The 14,919-nt window shown below is 37.9% G+C and overlaps 4 protein-coding genes across 4 annotated transcripts; all 4 read left to right on the top strand.

Moving 5' to 3' along the window:
* Positions 1 to 490: 490 nt before the first annotated feature.
* LOC103320710 (putative vacuolar membrane protein YML018C) lies at positions 491 to 4,282 on the top strand. The gene is made up of 8 exons (XM_008222423.3): positions 491 to 842; positions 1,264 to 1,659; positions 1,883 to 2,097; positions 2,545 to 2,615; positions 2,757 to 2,864; positions 3,354 to 3,471; positions 3,775 to 3,910; positions 4,059 to 4,282. The coding sequence occupies exons 1-8, from the start codon at positions 762 to 764 to the stop codon at positions 4,122 to 4,124; spliced, it is 1,191 nt and encodes a 396-aa protein (XP_008220645.2). The 5' UTR covers positions 491 to 761; the 3' UTR covers positions 4,125 to 4,282.
* A 537-nt stretch (positions 4,283 to 4,819) lies between these two features.
* Positions 4,820 to 7,646, top strand: LOC103320711 (ER membrane protein complex subunit-like protein). Its single transcript, XM_008222424.2, has 6 exons — positions 4,820 to 5,080; positions 5,173 to 5,229; positions 5,532 to 5,685; positions 6,183 to 6,280; positions 6,374 to 6,439; positions 7,381 to 7,646. The coding sequence occupies exons 1-6, from the start codon at positions 4,952 to 4,954 to the stop codon at positions 7,417 to 7,419; spliced, it is 543 nt and encodes a 180-aa protein (XP_008220646.1). The 5' UTR covers positions 4,820 to 4,951; the 3' UTR covers positions 7,420 to 7,646.
* A 1,044-nt stretch (positions 7,647 to 8,690) lies between these two features.
* On the top strand, positions 8,691 to 9,276 carry MAPR2 (membrane-associated progesterone binding protein 2). Its single transcript, XM_008222425.2, has one exon. It carries the CDS (start codon positions 8,781 to 8,783, stop codon positions 9,081 to 9,083), a length of 303 nt encoding a protein of 100 aa, XP_008220647.1. The 5' UTR covers positions 8,691 to 8,780; the 3' UTR covers positions 9,084 to 9,276.
* Positions 9,277 to 11,108: 1,832 nt separating this feature from the next.
* Positions 11,109 to 14,413, top strand: UBP22 (ubiquitin-specific protease 22). Its single transcript, XM_008222426.2, has 3 exons — positions 11,109 to 12,172; positions 12,760 to 12,878; positions 13,153 to 14,413. The coding sequence occupies exons 1-3, from the start codon at positions 11,409 to 11,411 to the stop codon at positions 13,929 to 13,931; spliced, it is 1,662 nt and encodes a 553-aa protein (XP_008220648.1). The 5' UTR covers positions 11,109 to 11,408; the 3' UTR covers positions 13,932 to 14,413.
* The last annotated feature ends 506 nt before the right edge of the window (positions 14,414 to 14,919 follow it).

Genomic DNA, 14,919 nt, shown 5'->3' with positions numbered 1-14,919 from the left:
CTAGTTCTTCCAAGACATGCATGACTCCTCTAAGAACTCCAACTACGATGCCTTTTCTATTTTTTTGAAAAAAATTTGGTTTTTTACAAAAGTACCAAAACATGTATAAATAAATCAAAAATCAAAAATCAAAACAATCAAGCAATCAATAGTCAAGAGTACCAAAAAAAAAAGCTAAAGAGAATATCATTATACCAATAAAGTCTTTCCATCAACAGATTTAAAAATCCGAAATAGAGTATAATGTGAGTTTGTATTTTTTAAAACTTAATTTGAAGAGTTGTGGGGTGTGTGGGGTGTGTGTATGATATATTAGTTAAATTAAGTTTATCACTCTTATTTTAAGAAAAAATCTAAAAATATATTCTTATACCTAAAATAAGCATTTCGGGAAAGCGCGCCAGTTTTACAGATTGCCACCTTGAGGGAAGTATAGTCGATACAGTACCACCTGTCACTCTCATTGACTCATCTGCTGACAGATTCATGTTGAACAAGAAAACTGGAAAAAGTAAATATCTTTCTCGCCTCTCACGCTTTGGAACTTCCAAGTCACGCAACAACCGAAAGAACCAACCTTTGGTACCAAAAAAATTAAAAGAAAAGAAACCCAAAACCCTTGAACAAGATACAAGTTGGATTGTCTTGCTGCGTGTGGAGCTTTCGTGAAGATGTTGATTTTGTAGCCAAATTGAGATTAACCCAGTTCGTATTTTGGGTCAAAATTCCAAAATTGTTGAGGCTTGGTGCTGATTTTGGCTATGGGTTGGAAGTACAACGCGGGTTTGGGGTTGATTGGCACGGTTGTCTTCATATGGGTCGCTTCTGCAGAGGTTACTCAGGTTTGGGTTCATTCACACCCCTTTGTTTCCTTTTCTTTTTGAAGTTTTGATTCTTTTTCTTTCTCTTTTCAAAGTTTGGGTTTTGACTTCAGTAGTTTAGCTGGTTATAATTTACTGTTCTCATAATAATATTTGTGCTCTGTTTGTTTATAGGGAAAGAAAAGAAAATTACGCTTTAAAAACATCACTCCTGCCCTCACTGTTCTATTTATATGTTTCTTTTGGGGTTCCTATGGGATGATTTTCTTTCAGGAATTTTTTTTTTCGGGGAAAAGGTCTCTCTCTCTCCTAAAAAAGAAGTTATATTTCTCGTCAAAACAGTACATTATTTTGTTAGGCTCATTATACCGGATATTTGGAGGGTGCATTCTTCTATTTCTATGATTTGAAAACTTAAACTTGCACTGGTTTTTCCATGCAGAGAATTTTCACTGAGTACAAACAGCCGTTTGCACTGACTTATCTCGGGGTGTCTCTAATGGTGGTCTATCTACCTATATCAGCTTTGATACATTGTATCTGCAGCTTACTGAAACCAAATTTAGTTGATAATTTCTACAACAATGAGAGAGCCATGAGCACTTCAGTTGGGCTTGATATCCCACTTATAATAAACGAAATGCACCACAGTCCAGAAACCGAAGTTACAAGCTGCCCAGTTACTGACAAAGAACTTAGCAATACGGAAGAAGGGCGGCCTCTAATCGCAAAGAGTGAAGAAGATGAGTCTCACTTGCTTGAACAAAGTGATCAGCTTAGTCCCTGGGAAATTGCAAAATGTGGCTTAACTCTTACTCCAATATGGTTTCTTACAGAGGTAACATGAGTCATTTTGGCACACCTGTTATTCATATCACCTTTTTGGACTTCGATTTGCATTTTAAATTGCTTGAGGAATTGCATTAATAGAAATATAAATCTTCATGGATCTTTTGGTTTGTTTTCATATGCATGGATTAGTTGTATGGTCGGGCCAATCTCATCACGGTCCCTATTAAAAGTGGTAAGTGACTTAGTGAAATCACTTTGATCTGGTGCAGTATCTGTCAAACTCTGCGCTGGCAAATACCAGTGTTGCGAGCACAACTGTCCTAACTTCTACATCGGGGCTCTTTACACTTTTCTTTGGAGCTCTTCTTCGTCAGGATTCCATAAGTATTCCAAAGATAGTTGCTGTCTTTGTCAGCATGGCTGGTGTTGCCATGACCACAGCTGGAAATACTTGGGCACCTGATGAACTGCTGAGCATCTCTGAGTAAGTTTTTAATCGTTGCTTCAGCTAGTAGTAATGAATTTTTATTGTGCTTTCTAATTTCTTTCCGGTCAACATGAATGCCTTAGTTTAGTCCTCCTATCTGCCCCTTCTATGGGTGCACATAGTATCAACTTGTACTGTGTTTCCATCCTGGGTTCTAGGTCGCATGAAAAATTGTAGCTTATAGAATAATTGTATTGACATAAGGTTGGCTTTTTTGAGGGGAATTTAGTCACTTCCTTCACACCGGAAGGAGGTGGGGTGGGGTGAATGACATCTTGAAGGTTATGTAAATTTTAGATGGTTTTATTTTTTTATTTATGTATTAGTTATAAATATATTTTACTAATTCTTAGATTTCTGTGTTCCTTACTCGAGGTAATATTTGTTCTTTTTACTTACGTTTCACTAACGTTTTTGAAATTTTATATTGTTCTTGTTGCCAAGGACTAGAAAGCACTCTATAACAGGAGACATTTGTGGTCTTCTCTCAGCAGCATCATATGGATTATTTACAGGTAATACATTCCATTCAGAAATCCAGTGTTACTTAAAAACTTTTACAAATAAATAAGTCATCAACTGATATAACTGATATACAGTTTAATTATTTTTTGAATTTTTGTGTGATTATTAAGTTTCTAGTCTTATTCATGCAGTGTTACTTAAGAAATTTGCTGGATCAGAAGAGGAAGGAGATAAGGTTGACGTGCAGAAGCTCTTTGGATACATTGGTCTCTTTACTCTGCTTGGTCTGTGGTGGCTTGGTGAGTGGAATAATAATTACAGGATCTATTTATTTTCTTCGTCTTCCAACCTTCTGAAGTTAAATTAGACTATGTTAGCATACCATGATGGATTTCAGGCGAAACTTGGTAACTAGATCAATGGTTGCAAAAGATAATGTAAGTTGGACTGTATCTCAGGCCATTGTTTATGATTTTCGCACTAGAATATAATTGGCTTGATTGCTATCATGGTTTCTAGTGTTTTTCAGCACAAGTCTCTTTATAAGAAGGTTGTTAGAATTGAATACGTTATCCTAAGATAGGTACAAGAAAAAAAGAGAAATTAAAACAGAGAAATCATAAGATAGTTGGAAAGAGAAGTGTAAATATATATTGCAGTCTCTTAAGCTCTGTATGCGGTGGAGTTTAAAAATGGAAAGGGCTCATAATGAAAAGATAGTGCATATTCTTGGGTGCCATGTTATTCTGTTTAAGTTGTATCGCTTACAGAAATGCTTTCCCATGCAGTGTGGCCGCTCAATGCCATTGGGATTGAACCTTCTTTTGAGCTTCCACAATCGAAATCTGTTGGGGAAGTTGTGCTGTTAAATGGCTTCATGGGGAGTGTTCTTTCAGATTATTTTTGGTATGTAAAACGGCCTTCACAAACATTGGGGTCATTATGGCACCACAGGGACATGAAAGCATCAAACCATGATTTCTGTTATATTTATTTCTTGCCATCTACCAGTAAAAGGATTCTTTGTATTCTTATAAATGGTGCACAATTGGCTCTTCATAGATAACTTCTAAGAGGTCGGTTCGAGTCTGTTGTGTGGTGGCCAAATGTATTATCAGTACTTTCTGCAATTTTTTTCGTTTTATCTATGAAGCTAAAAGATGCTTGTGCCTAATGTTTTTAACATCGAATCAACTAAAACTTTGACAGGGCACTTTCTGTGGTTTGGACTTCTCCATTAGTTGCAACGTTGGGCATGTCCTTGACAATTCCCCTTGCTATGGTAGCTGACATGGTAATTCACGGCCGCCATTTTTCTGCAGTCTACATCTTTGGTTGCATTCAGGTAGTGTATTCATATTATGCTTCATTCATATTGTGGCACAAGGCTCGAACTTCTGCCGTCAAACTTACCCTTGAGACGTAGCTCCCAACGATATAGTTGGTTTTGCTGCAGTAAAAATTTACACCTAACTACTTTCCATTGGACTCAGGTATTTGCAGGTTTTGTGATGGCAAACCTTTCAGACAAGTTTTCTAGAAAGGAAGAGTTGAAATAGTGATGTATAGAAAGCTCAGAGAAGTTCCTAGTTTGCATGTAGACTGAATATATACATAGCATACGTAAGATATAGGAAACATCAGCTGCCCTTGTATTGTATACAACATACAAAGACTAAACATGGGATTTTTGGTAGATTTTCATATGCTTAAAGTATGATGGTGTGTGTGTCTCTCTCACTCATAATTTTTTTAATTTTTTGGTGGATTTTCATATTCTTTTGTCTCTGTTAACCTGGCTGATGAAAGTCACGAAACACTACTTCAATAAGAAGAACTGTAAATTTTGAACGGCGTCCGTCCGGGTGTGATCAACTAAAAGGTGAACAAAATGTCAGCTTGGGTCAAGCTAGTTGGCTAGAGGTAGTGAGTCCCTATGCACTCTAGTTCGAGTTCCTTTTCCGCAGATTAATTGAGGCATTAGTAGGCTGACACAATTAGGGCGGTGGAGTTGGGCTATGGTTTTCAGAAGGCATACTTGGGCTTGGCCCGTTTCGATACTAGCGGGTCAGCATTTCCACTAGCCCGAATTGGGATATTGGAATCAAAATCCAAGAACTTAAACAAATTAAATTAAATTAACAGAATGAAATGAGTTTTTCCCTTTTAATTTTGCCTCGAAATTACAGAGTGACACATGAGTACGACATATGACATCAATTGAAAATTGAACCCAGCAACAACTTTATTTTTAATTGAAAAAGAAAAAACCAAGCTAAAAACCAAGAAGCCGACCCGAGGCATTGTGTTGAGAGAGCGCATATTCCTATCAAATCTCTAGTTTCTGACTGAGTGAAAGTAGAAGAGAAGAGAAGAGAAGAAGTAGATGGAGAAAGGAAAGGGAGTGATGGGAGCAGGTCGAAGATGGGCCGTTGACTTGACTGACAACTCAACCTCCCCTTCTTCCCGCGACGTCCCTGATCCTCCTGGCTTCTCTCGCACCTCCCTCGAACAGGTTCTTTGCCCTTTCCTCTCTTTCTTCCTCGTCCAATTGGGATTTGGATTCGTTTCAATTTATTTGATTGGGGTTTTTATGTTTTTCTCTAGGACGATTCAACTGTGAGTCGCCAGAAGAAGGATGCCGAATCTACTTGGAAAGCGCAGGTTTTTATTCCCCCCCCCAAATTTACATCTATTGAAACATTGAAGTATTTAGGGTTTTTTGCGTTCGTCTTTTAGACCCAGGATTTCGGACATTTGGAGGGGTTAAAAAATTGTACCTTTACATCTGAACTTAGTAATCTGATCACAAATTATGAGAAAGATTTGATGCGGAGCATGGTTTAGATTGAGGATGGATCACCCTTTTAGCTGTTTCTTTACTGAATTTTGTTTACCCTTGTTATACCAGTGATATTCGATAGTTTGGATTTTTGGGATCTCATGGCTTCTTTATGTTTGAGCAGAAAGCTTGGGAAGTTGCGCAGGCCCCATTCAAGAATTTGCTAATGATGGGCTTCATGATGTGGATGGCTGGAAGTACAGTGCATTTGTTTAGCATTGGAATCACATTTTCTGCTCTTTGGCAGCCCATAAGTGCCTTACAGGGTGTAGGAAAGGGTAAGATGCCTACTATACTTTTTCTTCCCATACAACTGTTGGTAATTTTTTTTTTCACCCATCGATCCTCTCTATGTATAGGGGAATGATAAGGATGGAAAAACATTAAGTTTCTTCTCTGCCTAACATGAAATCCTGTATTATACTTGCTTGTCCATATTGCTGTATCATCATGCAAGTGCTTTCAAATAACCACCATTCATGGCCTTTGGGCAGTTAATGTAGTGCTCCATTTACTGGTCTCGCTTACGTGACTATCTACTTCTTATAAATGTTGTTTGGCATGATTGATTGCCGAGATGTTGCATATTGAACTTTTTTTCTTTTTCTTCTTCTTTATTTCCTGTTAACTGTAGTTTTCACAGGACTTTTTACCACCTTCATATATCCATGCAAATTTTATCGAGGACATATTTTATGTGTTTTTCAGTTGATTCATGCATGTACTTTATTTGCTCGGCAGTTTATTTCTTCTCTCTTTTAATGTGATTCTGCAGTTTTTGAGCCCTACAAGGACAGCAAAGTAGATCTTATTGCCCCAAAGTTGCTATTCATTGCCCTTAATTTGGGAGGTTTAGCACTGGGTGTTTGGAAGGTGAATTATATTTGTTCTCCTTTACTTGCTTTAATCCCCTATGGTTTATCTTCTTAGAAATCCTGTTTGTTAAATTTTCATTTTTCTTGGCAGCTTAACACTTTGGGGTTGCTTCCTACACATGCATCTGATTGGGTTTCATCCTTACCCCCTGCTCAGGTAAAATTCTTCCTCCTGAGGTGAAATTCATCTGGCATGCGGGATTTTCTCAATTTATTTTGAAGCATGCCATTTGCTCTAAAAATGTCTGCACCACTGTTTTTACCTAAGCAATCGCAACCATGGAACCATTCTTGACTTACACTGATTCATCCAACTTGTATAGTGAAGTTGATTTAAAAAACAGTTCCTAGCAAAATAAAGTTTCTTGTAGTGGAGAACTCTCCCTCCCTCTTCACTGTAGGGAGGGAGAATATCATAGGCTGTCCATAATCAGATTAAATTTTAGTCATTAAATGCTTCTAAACAACTTTGTGCTTTTCCAGCACATGATAAATAAAGAACCAGGCAGCTGAGTGAGCTTCTGAGTGAGTTAGTAACATAGCAGCTAGGCGGAGATAGTTAGGGAGGATAGTTCAAGCTAATAATCAAGTGGATGAGGTAGTTGCTGTGTTAGTAAGTTGTAAGTGGCGGGAAGATATTACAAGCTGCATGAGCTGTATAAATAATAACGAAGAATTGTATTGGAAAAGTTTCAATGAATGTTTACAAGGAACTGCAGGCTTCCAGTGGGAAGATTACAATCTCATTGCTACTCTCTACACGCACACTTGTGGCCCATATACACCCATGTACAACCCATATCATATCACACATTACAGTACTCTTCTGACAGTTGAATGCTGACACCTTGGTTGTTTTGAGCTTCTTAATATCTTGGAACTCCCATCTAAAACAGCAAAAAATCTGTAAATTGCACATTTCATGCATGTCATCATATTATCGTTTTTTTTCAAAATTTGCAATTTACTGGTACACTCAGCAAGAGTTGAGTTGCCATTTGGCCCTAATGCCATTCTTGGTGGCTTCTCCTAGCTGTTTCGTAGCCTTAAATTAACCTTAGGGCACCCTTAACCATTTTTGTTTGGTCCAAATTTCAGGAGGTTGAGTACTCAGGTGGTGGCATTCCTCTATATTGACATCAATGTTGGGCTAATCTCAAGATAAAAAGATGAATGGCATTTGCAGACGCAGGATGAGATCCTATTGCTGTTTACTGGCAAACGACACATGGCTGGTCTCTATAATGTGATTCTTTCGAGTTCTGAATGATATAACTAAATTTTGTGGCCGTAGACACTGAGCCTGTAGTACTTGTTCTAGTGACTCAATTGATTATCATGAAATCTATATTTTAACACTTTAATTTTGCTAGCAGTTTTGATGGTAATCCAAATTGAATTGTGCTTTGTTAGGTTGGGGCTAAGGTATTGACGAATCAGTTGAGTGGGGAGTTGCGACTCTCCTGAATTGGGATCTTACGGAATCAAGGGTCGATTATTTACTTTATTTATGTCAATGAGTAGGGGAGATTTGACGTCGAAGTTGGGAACTTTTTAACGATGTGAAAATAAGTAACTTAGCTAGTCGCATCGCATCAGTTAACGGTGCCTCGTTAATTTAAACTGTAAACCAGTGCCTCATCCAATGTTTAAATTCAACAAAAATGTTTTGATTTGAATAGCAAAAGTCATTTGAATTTAAATGAACTAGATACTTCCAACTGGGTTTTTGACGCGACAATCACGAGAAAACCCAAAGAATATATTTAAAAAAAGAAATAAAATCAAAACTTTACTTTTTTGGGTAGAAATAAAATTCTCACTTTTAATATCCACTGTTCTTTATATATAAAAAAAAGCCAAAAATCACTTTTGGTCTTTATAGTTTGGCACTTCAACTACTTTTGACCTGTAGTTTTAATTCCGTTAATTTTGTCATTGTAGTTTCGTATTTGTAGCAATTCAAGGACATGTTAGTATTCTTGTCAAATTCTTTAACGATATAAGGGGCAATTTTGTCAACCCAAAACCCTCGAGAGTAAAAGCTTGTCTGAAATTCTCCCCATTTCATATTATAGCTCGAAATTCAACCACTAATCCCAATTTCTAAAAAACCCTAAACCCAAATGATCAATTTCAAGCCATAATATGAAATTATGGGAGTTTTAGATGAGATTTTATGCTCAAGAATTTTGAATTGACGAAATTATCCATTGCACCGTCAAGAAATTGTGAGAATCTTAACTTGTCTCAATTACTACAAAACGAAACTACATGGTCAAATTGAAACTACGTAGTCAAAAGTAATTAAAGTGCCAAATTACAGGACTAAAAGTGACTTTTAATAAAAAAAAAATATTACTGAAAATAAAGATTTTTAATTATTTTGGTGGTTGAGAATCTTAAAAATCAGGCAATCGAATAATCAAGCAATTACTCCGATAGCCACAACATCTGAAGTCTTTGTCGTCCTCCTTAGCATCTGTGTGAACACAACCATGGAGCTAACAGCACAGCAGCTGATCCAATACAACGGCACCGACCCATCAAAGCCGATATACGTGGCACTGAAAGGTCGCGTCTTTGACGTGACGGACGGCAAGTCGTTTTACGGGCCTGGAGGGCCGTACGCGATGTTCGCGGGCAAGGACGCCAGCAGAGCTCTGGCGAAGATGACCAAGAACGAAGAAGACATCACTGCCTCCCTCGACGGCCTCTCGGAGAAGGAGATCGGCGTCCTCACCGACTGGGAGAAGAAGTTCGAAGCTAAGTACCCAGTTGTTGGCCGTGTTGTTTCTTGAAAGTTCTCTACTTTCGATTAGAATTCTTGAAAAGTCTCAACCTTTTATCGTCTTTATGACTTAAATGTATGCACTTTCAAGCAAAATAAGTGTTTATGGGAATTATTTGCTTCTGGGTATCTGTGACTTTGTATCCTATCCGTGTATCTGATCTTGGATGTTGTGTATGAATAAATGACTCTGGTTGTGTGAATTTGGTTTTGTTGATTTGGCTGAATTTTGAGCTTGTATGGCTGAGAAGTTTGCAAATTTTTGCAGTTTGATCCAGCTGTTCATATGTGCATTGTTGTGTTGTTCACTGAAATCCCTAATTTTGATGTTCCAAGGCACCAGGGTTTTGCCTGTACTGGTACAACAATTGCAACAATTAATGCATGAGACTTATGCTGATTTCGATTTCTCTGCTAGTTTGAGTGCATTAGTTTTGTTCCTAACTCTTCCCAAGTCCGCTGCTGTAATTAAAGTACATCAGAAGACTGATTTAGCTAGCCCATTGATAATGTTGACAATTAGAACCTCCGCATGTTGACAATTACAAGTTTTGGCCCTTGAATTGGTCATATCAGTTCATCCTTGCAGATCCATTTCTTTTGGTTTCTTTGACTAGAAGCAGTTGTTGTTGGTTTGTTCATAGCCTTGGCACTTGATGAAGGAAAATCTGAATATATGAACTTAAACTAAATGCTTGGTTACTGATTGTCATTACGCTGAATTTCTGTTTCTACAAGATACATAGATTCTGATGGAATCAAAGTGGACTTCTACCAACCCTTTTAGTTGTCTATGTAGATAAATTAACTCTAGATTTGTTGTCTCCCCTAGGCCACGTTTTCAGGACCAAAATCTCACCCACATCCGCCAGCACTTTCTCAAGTCTCTTAGTGTGTATGATCTATGCAGAGTGCTTGGTGCATTGTGCGGTGTACAAAGTGCAAGAAAAGTTTAATGTGTATGTTGACGTATCCTCAACCTCATCCAAAGTGCTAATCTGGATTGTTGTCACTCTACATGATGTGAGGCATGTGCTCAAATGCCCATAGTGCAGTCTCTCTTTCTCTCCTTTCTAACGCACCAAAGGTTGGGGAAAACTCTAGTGTTACAACTTACAGGTACTCTTGTCTCTATCTCTCTCATCACATGAGGATGTCATATGAGAGAGAGAGAGAGAGAGAGACGAGGGCCGGGATATGCTAGAGATGGAGACAGGCGTGGTATACACCCGAGATGGGAAGTGTTTGTTGAAAGGTTGATGGTTGATATATGAAAGCATTTTTCTTCAGCTTTGTCTAAAACAATTCATGGCAATCAGTACATTGGCAGGGGCACTATATGACTGATAATTACCCTTTTTTCTGTAAAGCTAGAAGAGACATTATTTCTGTTCTTTTGTAAAGCTCGATGAGACATCCAGACAGCTTAAAAGTTACTGCTCCCTTCATAAACTCGGCATACTGTGACGGATAATTCATCCGATGTTGATTCAGTGACTTGAGACTTCTAACGAAACAGATTGTTTGTTTCTTGTCAAACTTGTAACTACGCATTTTATAAACATTAATTTGAGACCATACCATGCTTCCATTTATTGGACTATACATATGCTTTCATTTATACATGTTATTAAGTTGAGGCCGATATCGATGTTATAAGTCTCACTTATTATTGTTATCCTTTTCTTTTTTAATCAAAATCAGAATTAACTTGATGTGTGTGAATTATATTTTATAAAGAAATGTAAAATGTAAAGAATATAAAATATTAAAATCAACAGAGATTAGCCCAAAAACCCTACATGATGGATGGGGCATCATTGTCTCCTAGCTGTTTGACGGACCTGATCACTGTGATGAAAATTTGGACGGTTTAGATTTCCTTCAAAATAGGAAGTGGATAAGTAAAGTGCTTTGCTCCACGTGCTACGAAAACCCTGAATATAATTTCACTACTCTTTTAAAAGTTATTTTTATTTTTATTTTCTTATTTTCCAAAGGAAATACTATACGCTCCATGAGAAGACTCTACGAGTCGGTATAGAAATCATAATTTATGCTCTAAGGGCACCTTCTTCATCCCCCCTTCTTCAAGTCATCCCTAAACAGAGCACAGAAAGCCCTGCCTTTTTTCCTCTGTCTCTCACCATAACCATCCACCGAAACAAATCCAGACCTTTGTTCCCAGTCCATCTCTTTACTGGAATATTGGATCTTGCCTTGTTAATCTTTATTATTTATTATTAATCTAATAATATTGCCATTTTTGTTAATGAAGTTTTTGTTTTTTTGATTTGTAACGAATCAGAGCTTCCTTTCTCAATCTCTATCAAAGATGTCGACTAGAAAACCTTCATACACAAACCCAAAACCCTGCAAGCACCTTTCAGCTTACAAGCTCAAACATGGCTTGAGTGGCTATAAATCACTCCAAAAGTGCCTCAAGACCACCCCAAATGGAAGGACAAGTGTTCAGAATCCTGGCACAGAGGTACCCAGATGCAGTTTCTGTAATGGGTATCAAGGTAGACTCTATATTTGTTTGATTTGCTCTTCAATCTCATGCTCAAGCCACGCCCTTTTGCATACCCAGTCTGAGATTGGCCACTATTTAGCTGTGGACGTTGAAAGGGCTGAGCTTTATTGCTGTGCGTGCTCTGATCAGGTCTATGATCCTGATTTTGATAAGACTGTGATGTCTAAACACATGGTGGACTTGCCGTATAGCACAAATAGTGCAGACAGTATAGGAGAGAGACTGTGTGAAAGGAAGAGGCTGGGTTCAGGTGTAGAATTAGTGGATTTGAAGAAGGCCGAAAAGTCGGCTTGGACGAGAGATCAGAGGGCCAAATCGTGTTACCCATTGGGTTTGAGGGGATTGAATAATTTGGGCAATACTTGTTTCATGAATTCTGTGTTGCAAGCACTACTACATGCACCTCCTTTGAGAAATTACTTCTTGAGTGATCGGCATAACCCCAAAACATGCCGGAAAAGGACTGCGAATCGGCTGTGTTTGCCTTGCGAACTTCATGGTATTTTCTCGGCTGTGTATTTGGGGGATCGGACTCCTTATAGCCCGGCGCAATTTCTTTACAGGTCTGACATTGCTCTGCCAGTGTGCTCTTTGGTTACAGCATATCTTGCCAAGTTAATAATGCTTGGTTTTGTGATTTGATGAATGATTTATATTGTACTTGATACTATGGGGGCCGAAGCCCGAACAAAGAAACAACTACAACAAATGATTGATTTATATTGGATAAACATTTGTTTCAGGATTTTCATTGCCAGTTTTTGTCTCTGCAATTTGTCGGTTTTGAAGTTCCCTGGATAAGTATAGGAAGTGTTATATTGCTCTCTTAGCAAGTGGAGATGAAGTAATAACTTTCTAAGTTGTATACATGCAAATTGCATAATGTGTATGTCTAAGCCGGGCTTCAAGAAAGATACTCAACAGAATTGCATTTTTCTTTGTATACGTTAGTTGGATTCTTCACATTAATCTATTTAGAAGTGACATAGAATTTTTGGAAATGATGGCACCATTTTTCTGATTTTGGATCAAATTCTTATTTGATATGTGATGCTAAATCCCTTGTTAGTTCTTGTGTGCTTGTATTTTCTTAATTGATACATGCAGTAGACTTACTTTTCAACTGATCCACACTATCTTTTACTTGAAGTTGGTGGCAGCATTCAGAAAATCTGGCAAGTTACGAGCAGCAGGATGCTCATGAGTTCTTCATTTCAGTCTTAGATGGGATCCATGAGAAAGAAAGCAAAGCAAGGAACCAAACTAGAGGTAATTATGGGTCGACTGTTGGCATTATGGTCTTGCCTTTTATGTTTTCAAGAGAGGGATTATACTTGGAAGCACATTGACACTGTTTAGAAGGATGTAGAACTATGGAGCCATCTATTACTGTATCTAAAGAAGTTCAAGAATCTCAAAAGGATTGGATGAGTTGTGTACACCTTCATAGGATACTGTAGAAGTAATAGATGCATGTGCAATTGTTGTTTTTACATTGTTTAATAGTTGTCTTGTACTTATGAAGTTATCCTCTGTTTCACAGATACCGGAGATTGCCAGTGTATTGCTCATAGGGTATTCTCAGGACTGTTGAGGTCCGATGTCACTTGTATGACTTGTGGATTCACCTCAACAACTTATGACCCTTGTTTGGACATATCACTCAACTTAGACACAAGCCATTGTTCTTGGTCAGATGCATCTAATAAGCCCGTCAAACCAAATGACAACAGCAGTTCATCTACTCTTTTAGGTTGTTTAGACTTGTTTACAAAACCAGAGAAGTTGGGATCAGACCAAAAACTGTACTGTCAGAACTGTGAAGAATTGCGAGACTCATCAAAGCAAATGTCCATCAGAAAGCTCCCGTTGGTGTTGTGTTTGCATATAAAACGATTTGAGCACTCCCTTGTCAGAAAAATGATGAGGAAAATTGACAGCTATTTGCATTTTCCTTTCTCCCTAGACATGACTCCATATCTGTCTTCTTCAATTGTCAGAAACAGATTTGGAAATAGGATCTTTGCTTTTGAGGGGGATGAATCTGATATATCTACAGAATTTGAGATTTTTGCAGTAGTTACTCATTCTGGGACACTAGAATCCGGCCATTATGTGACGTATTTACGCATAAAAAACCAGTGGTACAAATGTGACAATGCTTGGATTAATGAGGTTGACGAGGGAATTGTAAGAGCTTCACAGTGTTATATGATGTTCTATGTGCACAAGATGCTTTACTATAAATCACATGAAGATTTGAGTCGCCTGCCCATTTCCACACGGATAGAGGCATTTCACAGGGTAGCTGGTTGCTGCTAAATGTAATGTTTCAAATGATACTTACAGTTGGCTGAACAAGAATTGGACTTTCGATATACATCAAGGCAGGCTATGAACAGTGAGACCGAGAATGCTTCTGCTGAAGGAGCCGTTTCAAGAATCAGATCCCTTTGGCCTGAGGAAATCACGATTCCATGTTGGACGGACGGGGAAAGGCATCATCAAATTGCAGATTTTTTGAAGATCACGGTTTGAAGCAAGGATACATCCAGCTGTGCTGTTAATGGTTTGTTAATGGGTGTTTGTGAATGGATTTTGAGAGATACTAGGCAACTGGTGGAACTCAACTTCTTCATGTTGAGGTTTTTGTGCTCTTTACAAGATTCGTGCTCTGCATTTTTTTTGACTGCAGGTCAGTCGTGTACAGAGTAGATCTTTGGAACTAATGTTTATTTGGGGGTTCCACTAACTTTTGCTCTTCCACTTTCTAAATGTCAATATGATTTGTTAACTTTACTCTATTCATCCAATGTTGATGATGCATGAATCTTAATTTGGCAAAAAAGAAGTCGGGAAGTTAGTGCCATTCTACTCTGCTATAAGTAGTCTTCATTAACCCACTTCTGCTAAGGTCAATAAAACCGCCACGAATAAAACAGGAAAAAATGGATAAGATTTAAAACAAGGAGGAAGAAGAAGCAAAAAGCAAGACGAAGACAATAAAGTTCAAATCTTTTCATTCCTCATAGGCTCATTGCCCTTTTTGGTCTGTAATGGTTAATCGACATTAAAAATAGAACACTTTCATTGTTATTGCCTAATCAAACTCGCATCAAGATTTGTTCTTGGGAGAAACCTCTCTCCAATGGCTCTAACATGTTGACAGGAGGCAAGCTACTTAAACCAACCAAGTTGGATCCATTTTATTCCCCTTTTTCTTAAAGCATGTATAATAAAAATCATAATTAAGCTCTTGGGTTTTCTTTGAGGGAAAAAAAACAGTCCATTTCAGGATGCATTAGGTTTT

The sequence above is a fragment of the Prunus mume genome, linkage group LG2 (assembly GCF_029339155.1).
Source record: "Prunus mume cultivar Tortuosa linkage group LG2, ASM2933915v1, whole genome shotgun sequence".
Lineage (NCBI taxonomy): Eukaryota > Viridiplantae > Streptophyta > Magnoliopsida > Rosales > Rosaceae > Prunus > Prunus mume.
The sequence above is the reverse complement of the archived record's forward strand: the minus strand, read 5'-3'. Positions and strand labels throughout refer to the sequence as shown.

What these genes read in the sequence shown, in the direction of transcription:
- LOC103320710 (XM_008222423.3), top strand. Translation starts at nt 762, where the DNA reads ATGGGTTGGAAGTACAACGCGGGTTTGGGGTTGATTGGCACGGTTGTC. An exon ending in CTTCTGCAGAGGTTACTCAG is followed by an intron (nt 843 to 1,263) that starts GTTTGGGTTCAT and finishes TTTTCCATGCAG; the next exon opens with AGAATTTTCACTGAGTACAA. An exon ending in CAATATGGTTTCTTACAGAG is followed by an intron (nt 1,660 to 1,882) that starts GTAACATGAGTC and finishes GATCTGGTGCAG; the next exon opens with TATCTGTCAAACTCTGCGCT.
- LOC103320711 (XM_008222424.2), top strand. Translation starts at nt 4,952, where the DNA reads ATGGAGAAAGGAAAGGGAGTGATGGGAGCAGGTCGAAGATGGGCCGTT. An exon ending in TAGCACTGGGTGTTTGGAAG is followed by an intron (nt 6,281 to 6,373) that starts GTGAATTATATT and finishes TTTTCTTGGCAG; the next exon opens with CTTAACACTTTGGGGTTGCT. An exon ending in CATCCTTACCCCCTGCTCAG is followed by an intron (nt 6,440 to 7,380) that starts GTAAAATTCTTC and finishes TCCAAATTTCAG; the next exon opens with GAGGTTGAGTACTCAGGTGG.
- MAPR2 (XM_008222425.2), top strand. Translation starts at nt 8,781, where the DNA reads ATGGAGCTAACAGCACAGCAGCTGATCCAATACAACGGCACCGACCCA.
- UBP22 (XM_008222426.2), top strand. Translation starts at nt 11,409, where the DNA reads ATGTCGACTAGAAAACCTTCATACACAAACCCAAAACCCTGCAAGCAC. An exon ending in CCGGCGCAATTTCTTTACAG is followed by an intron (nt 12,173 to 12,759) that starts GTCTGACATTGC and finishes TTTTACTTGAAG; the next exon opens with TTGGTGGCAGCATTCAGAAA. An exon ending in AGCAAGGAACCAAACTAGAG is followed by an intron (nt 12,879 to 13,152) that starts GTAATTATGGGT and finishes TCTGTTTCACAG; the next exon opens with ATACCGGAGATTGCCAGTGT.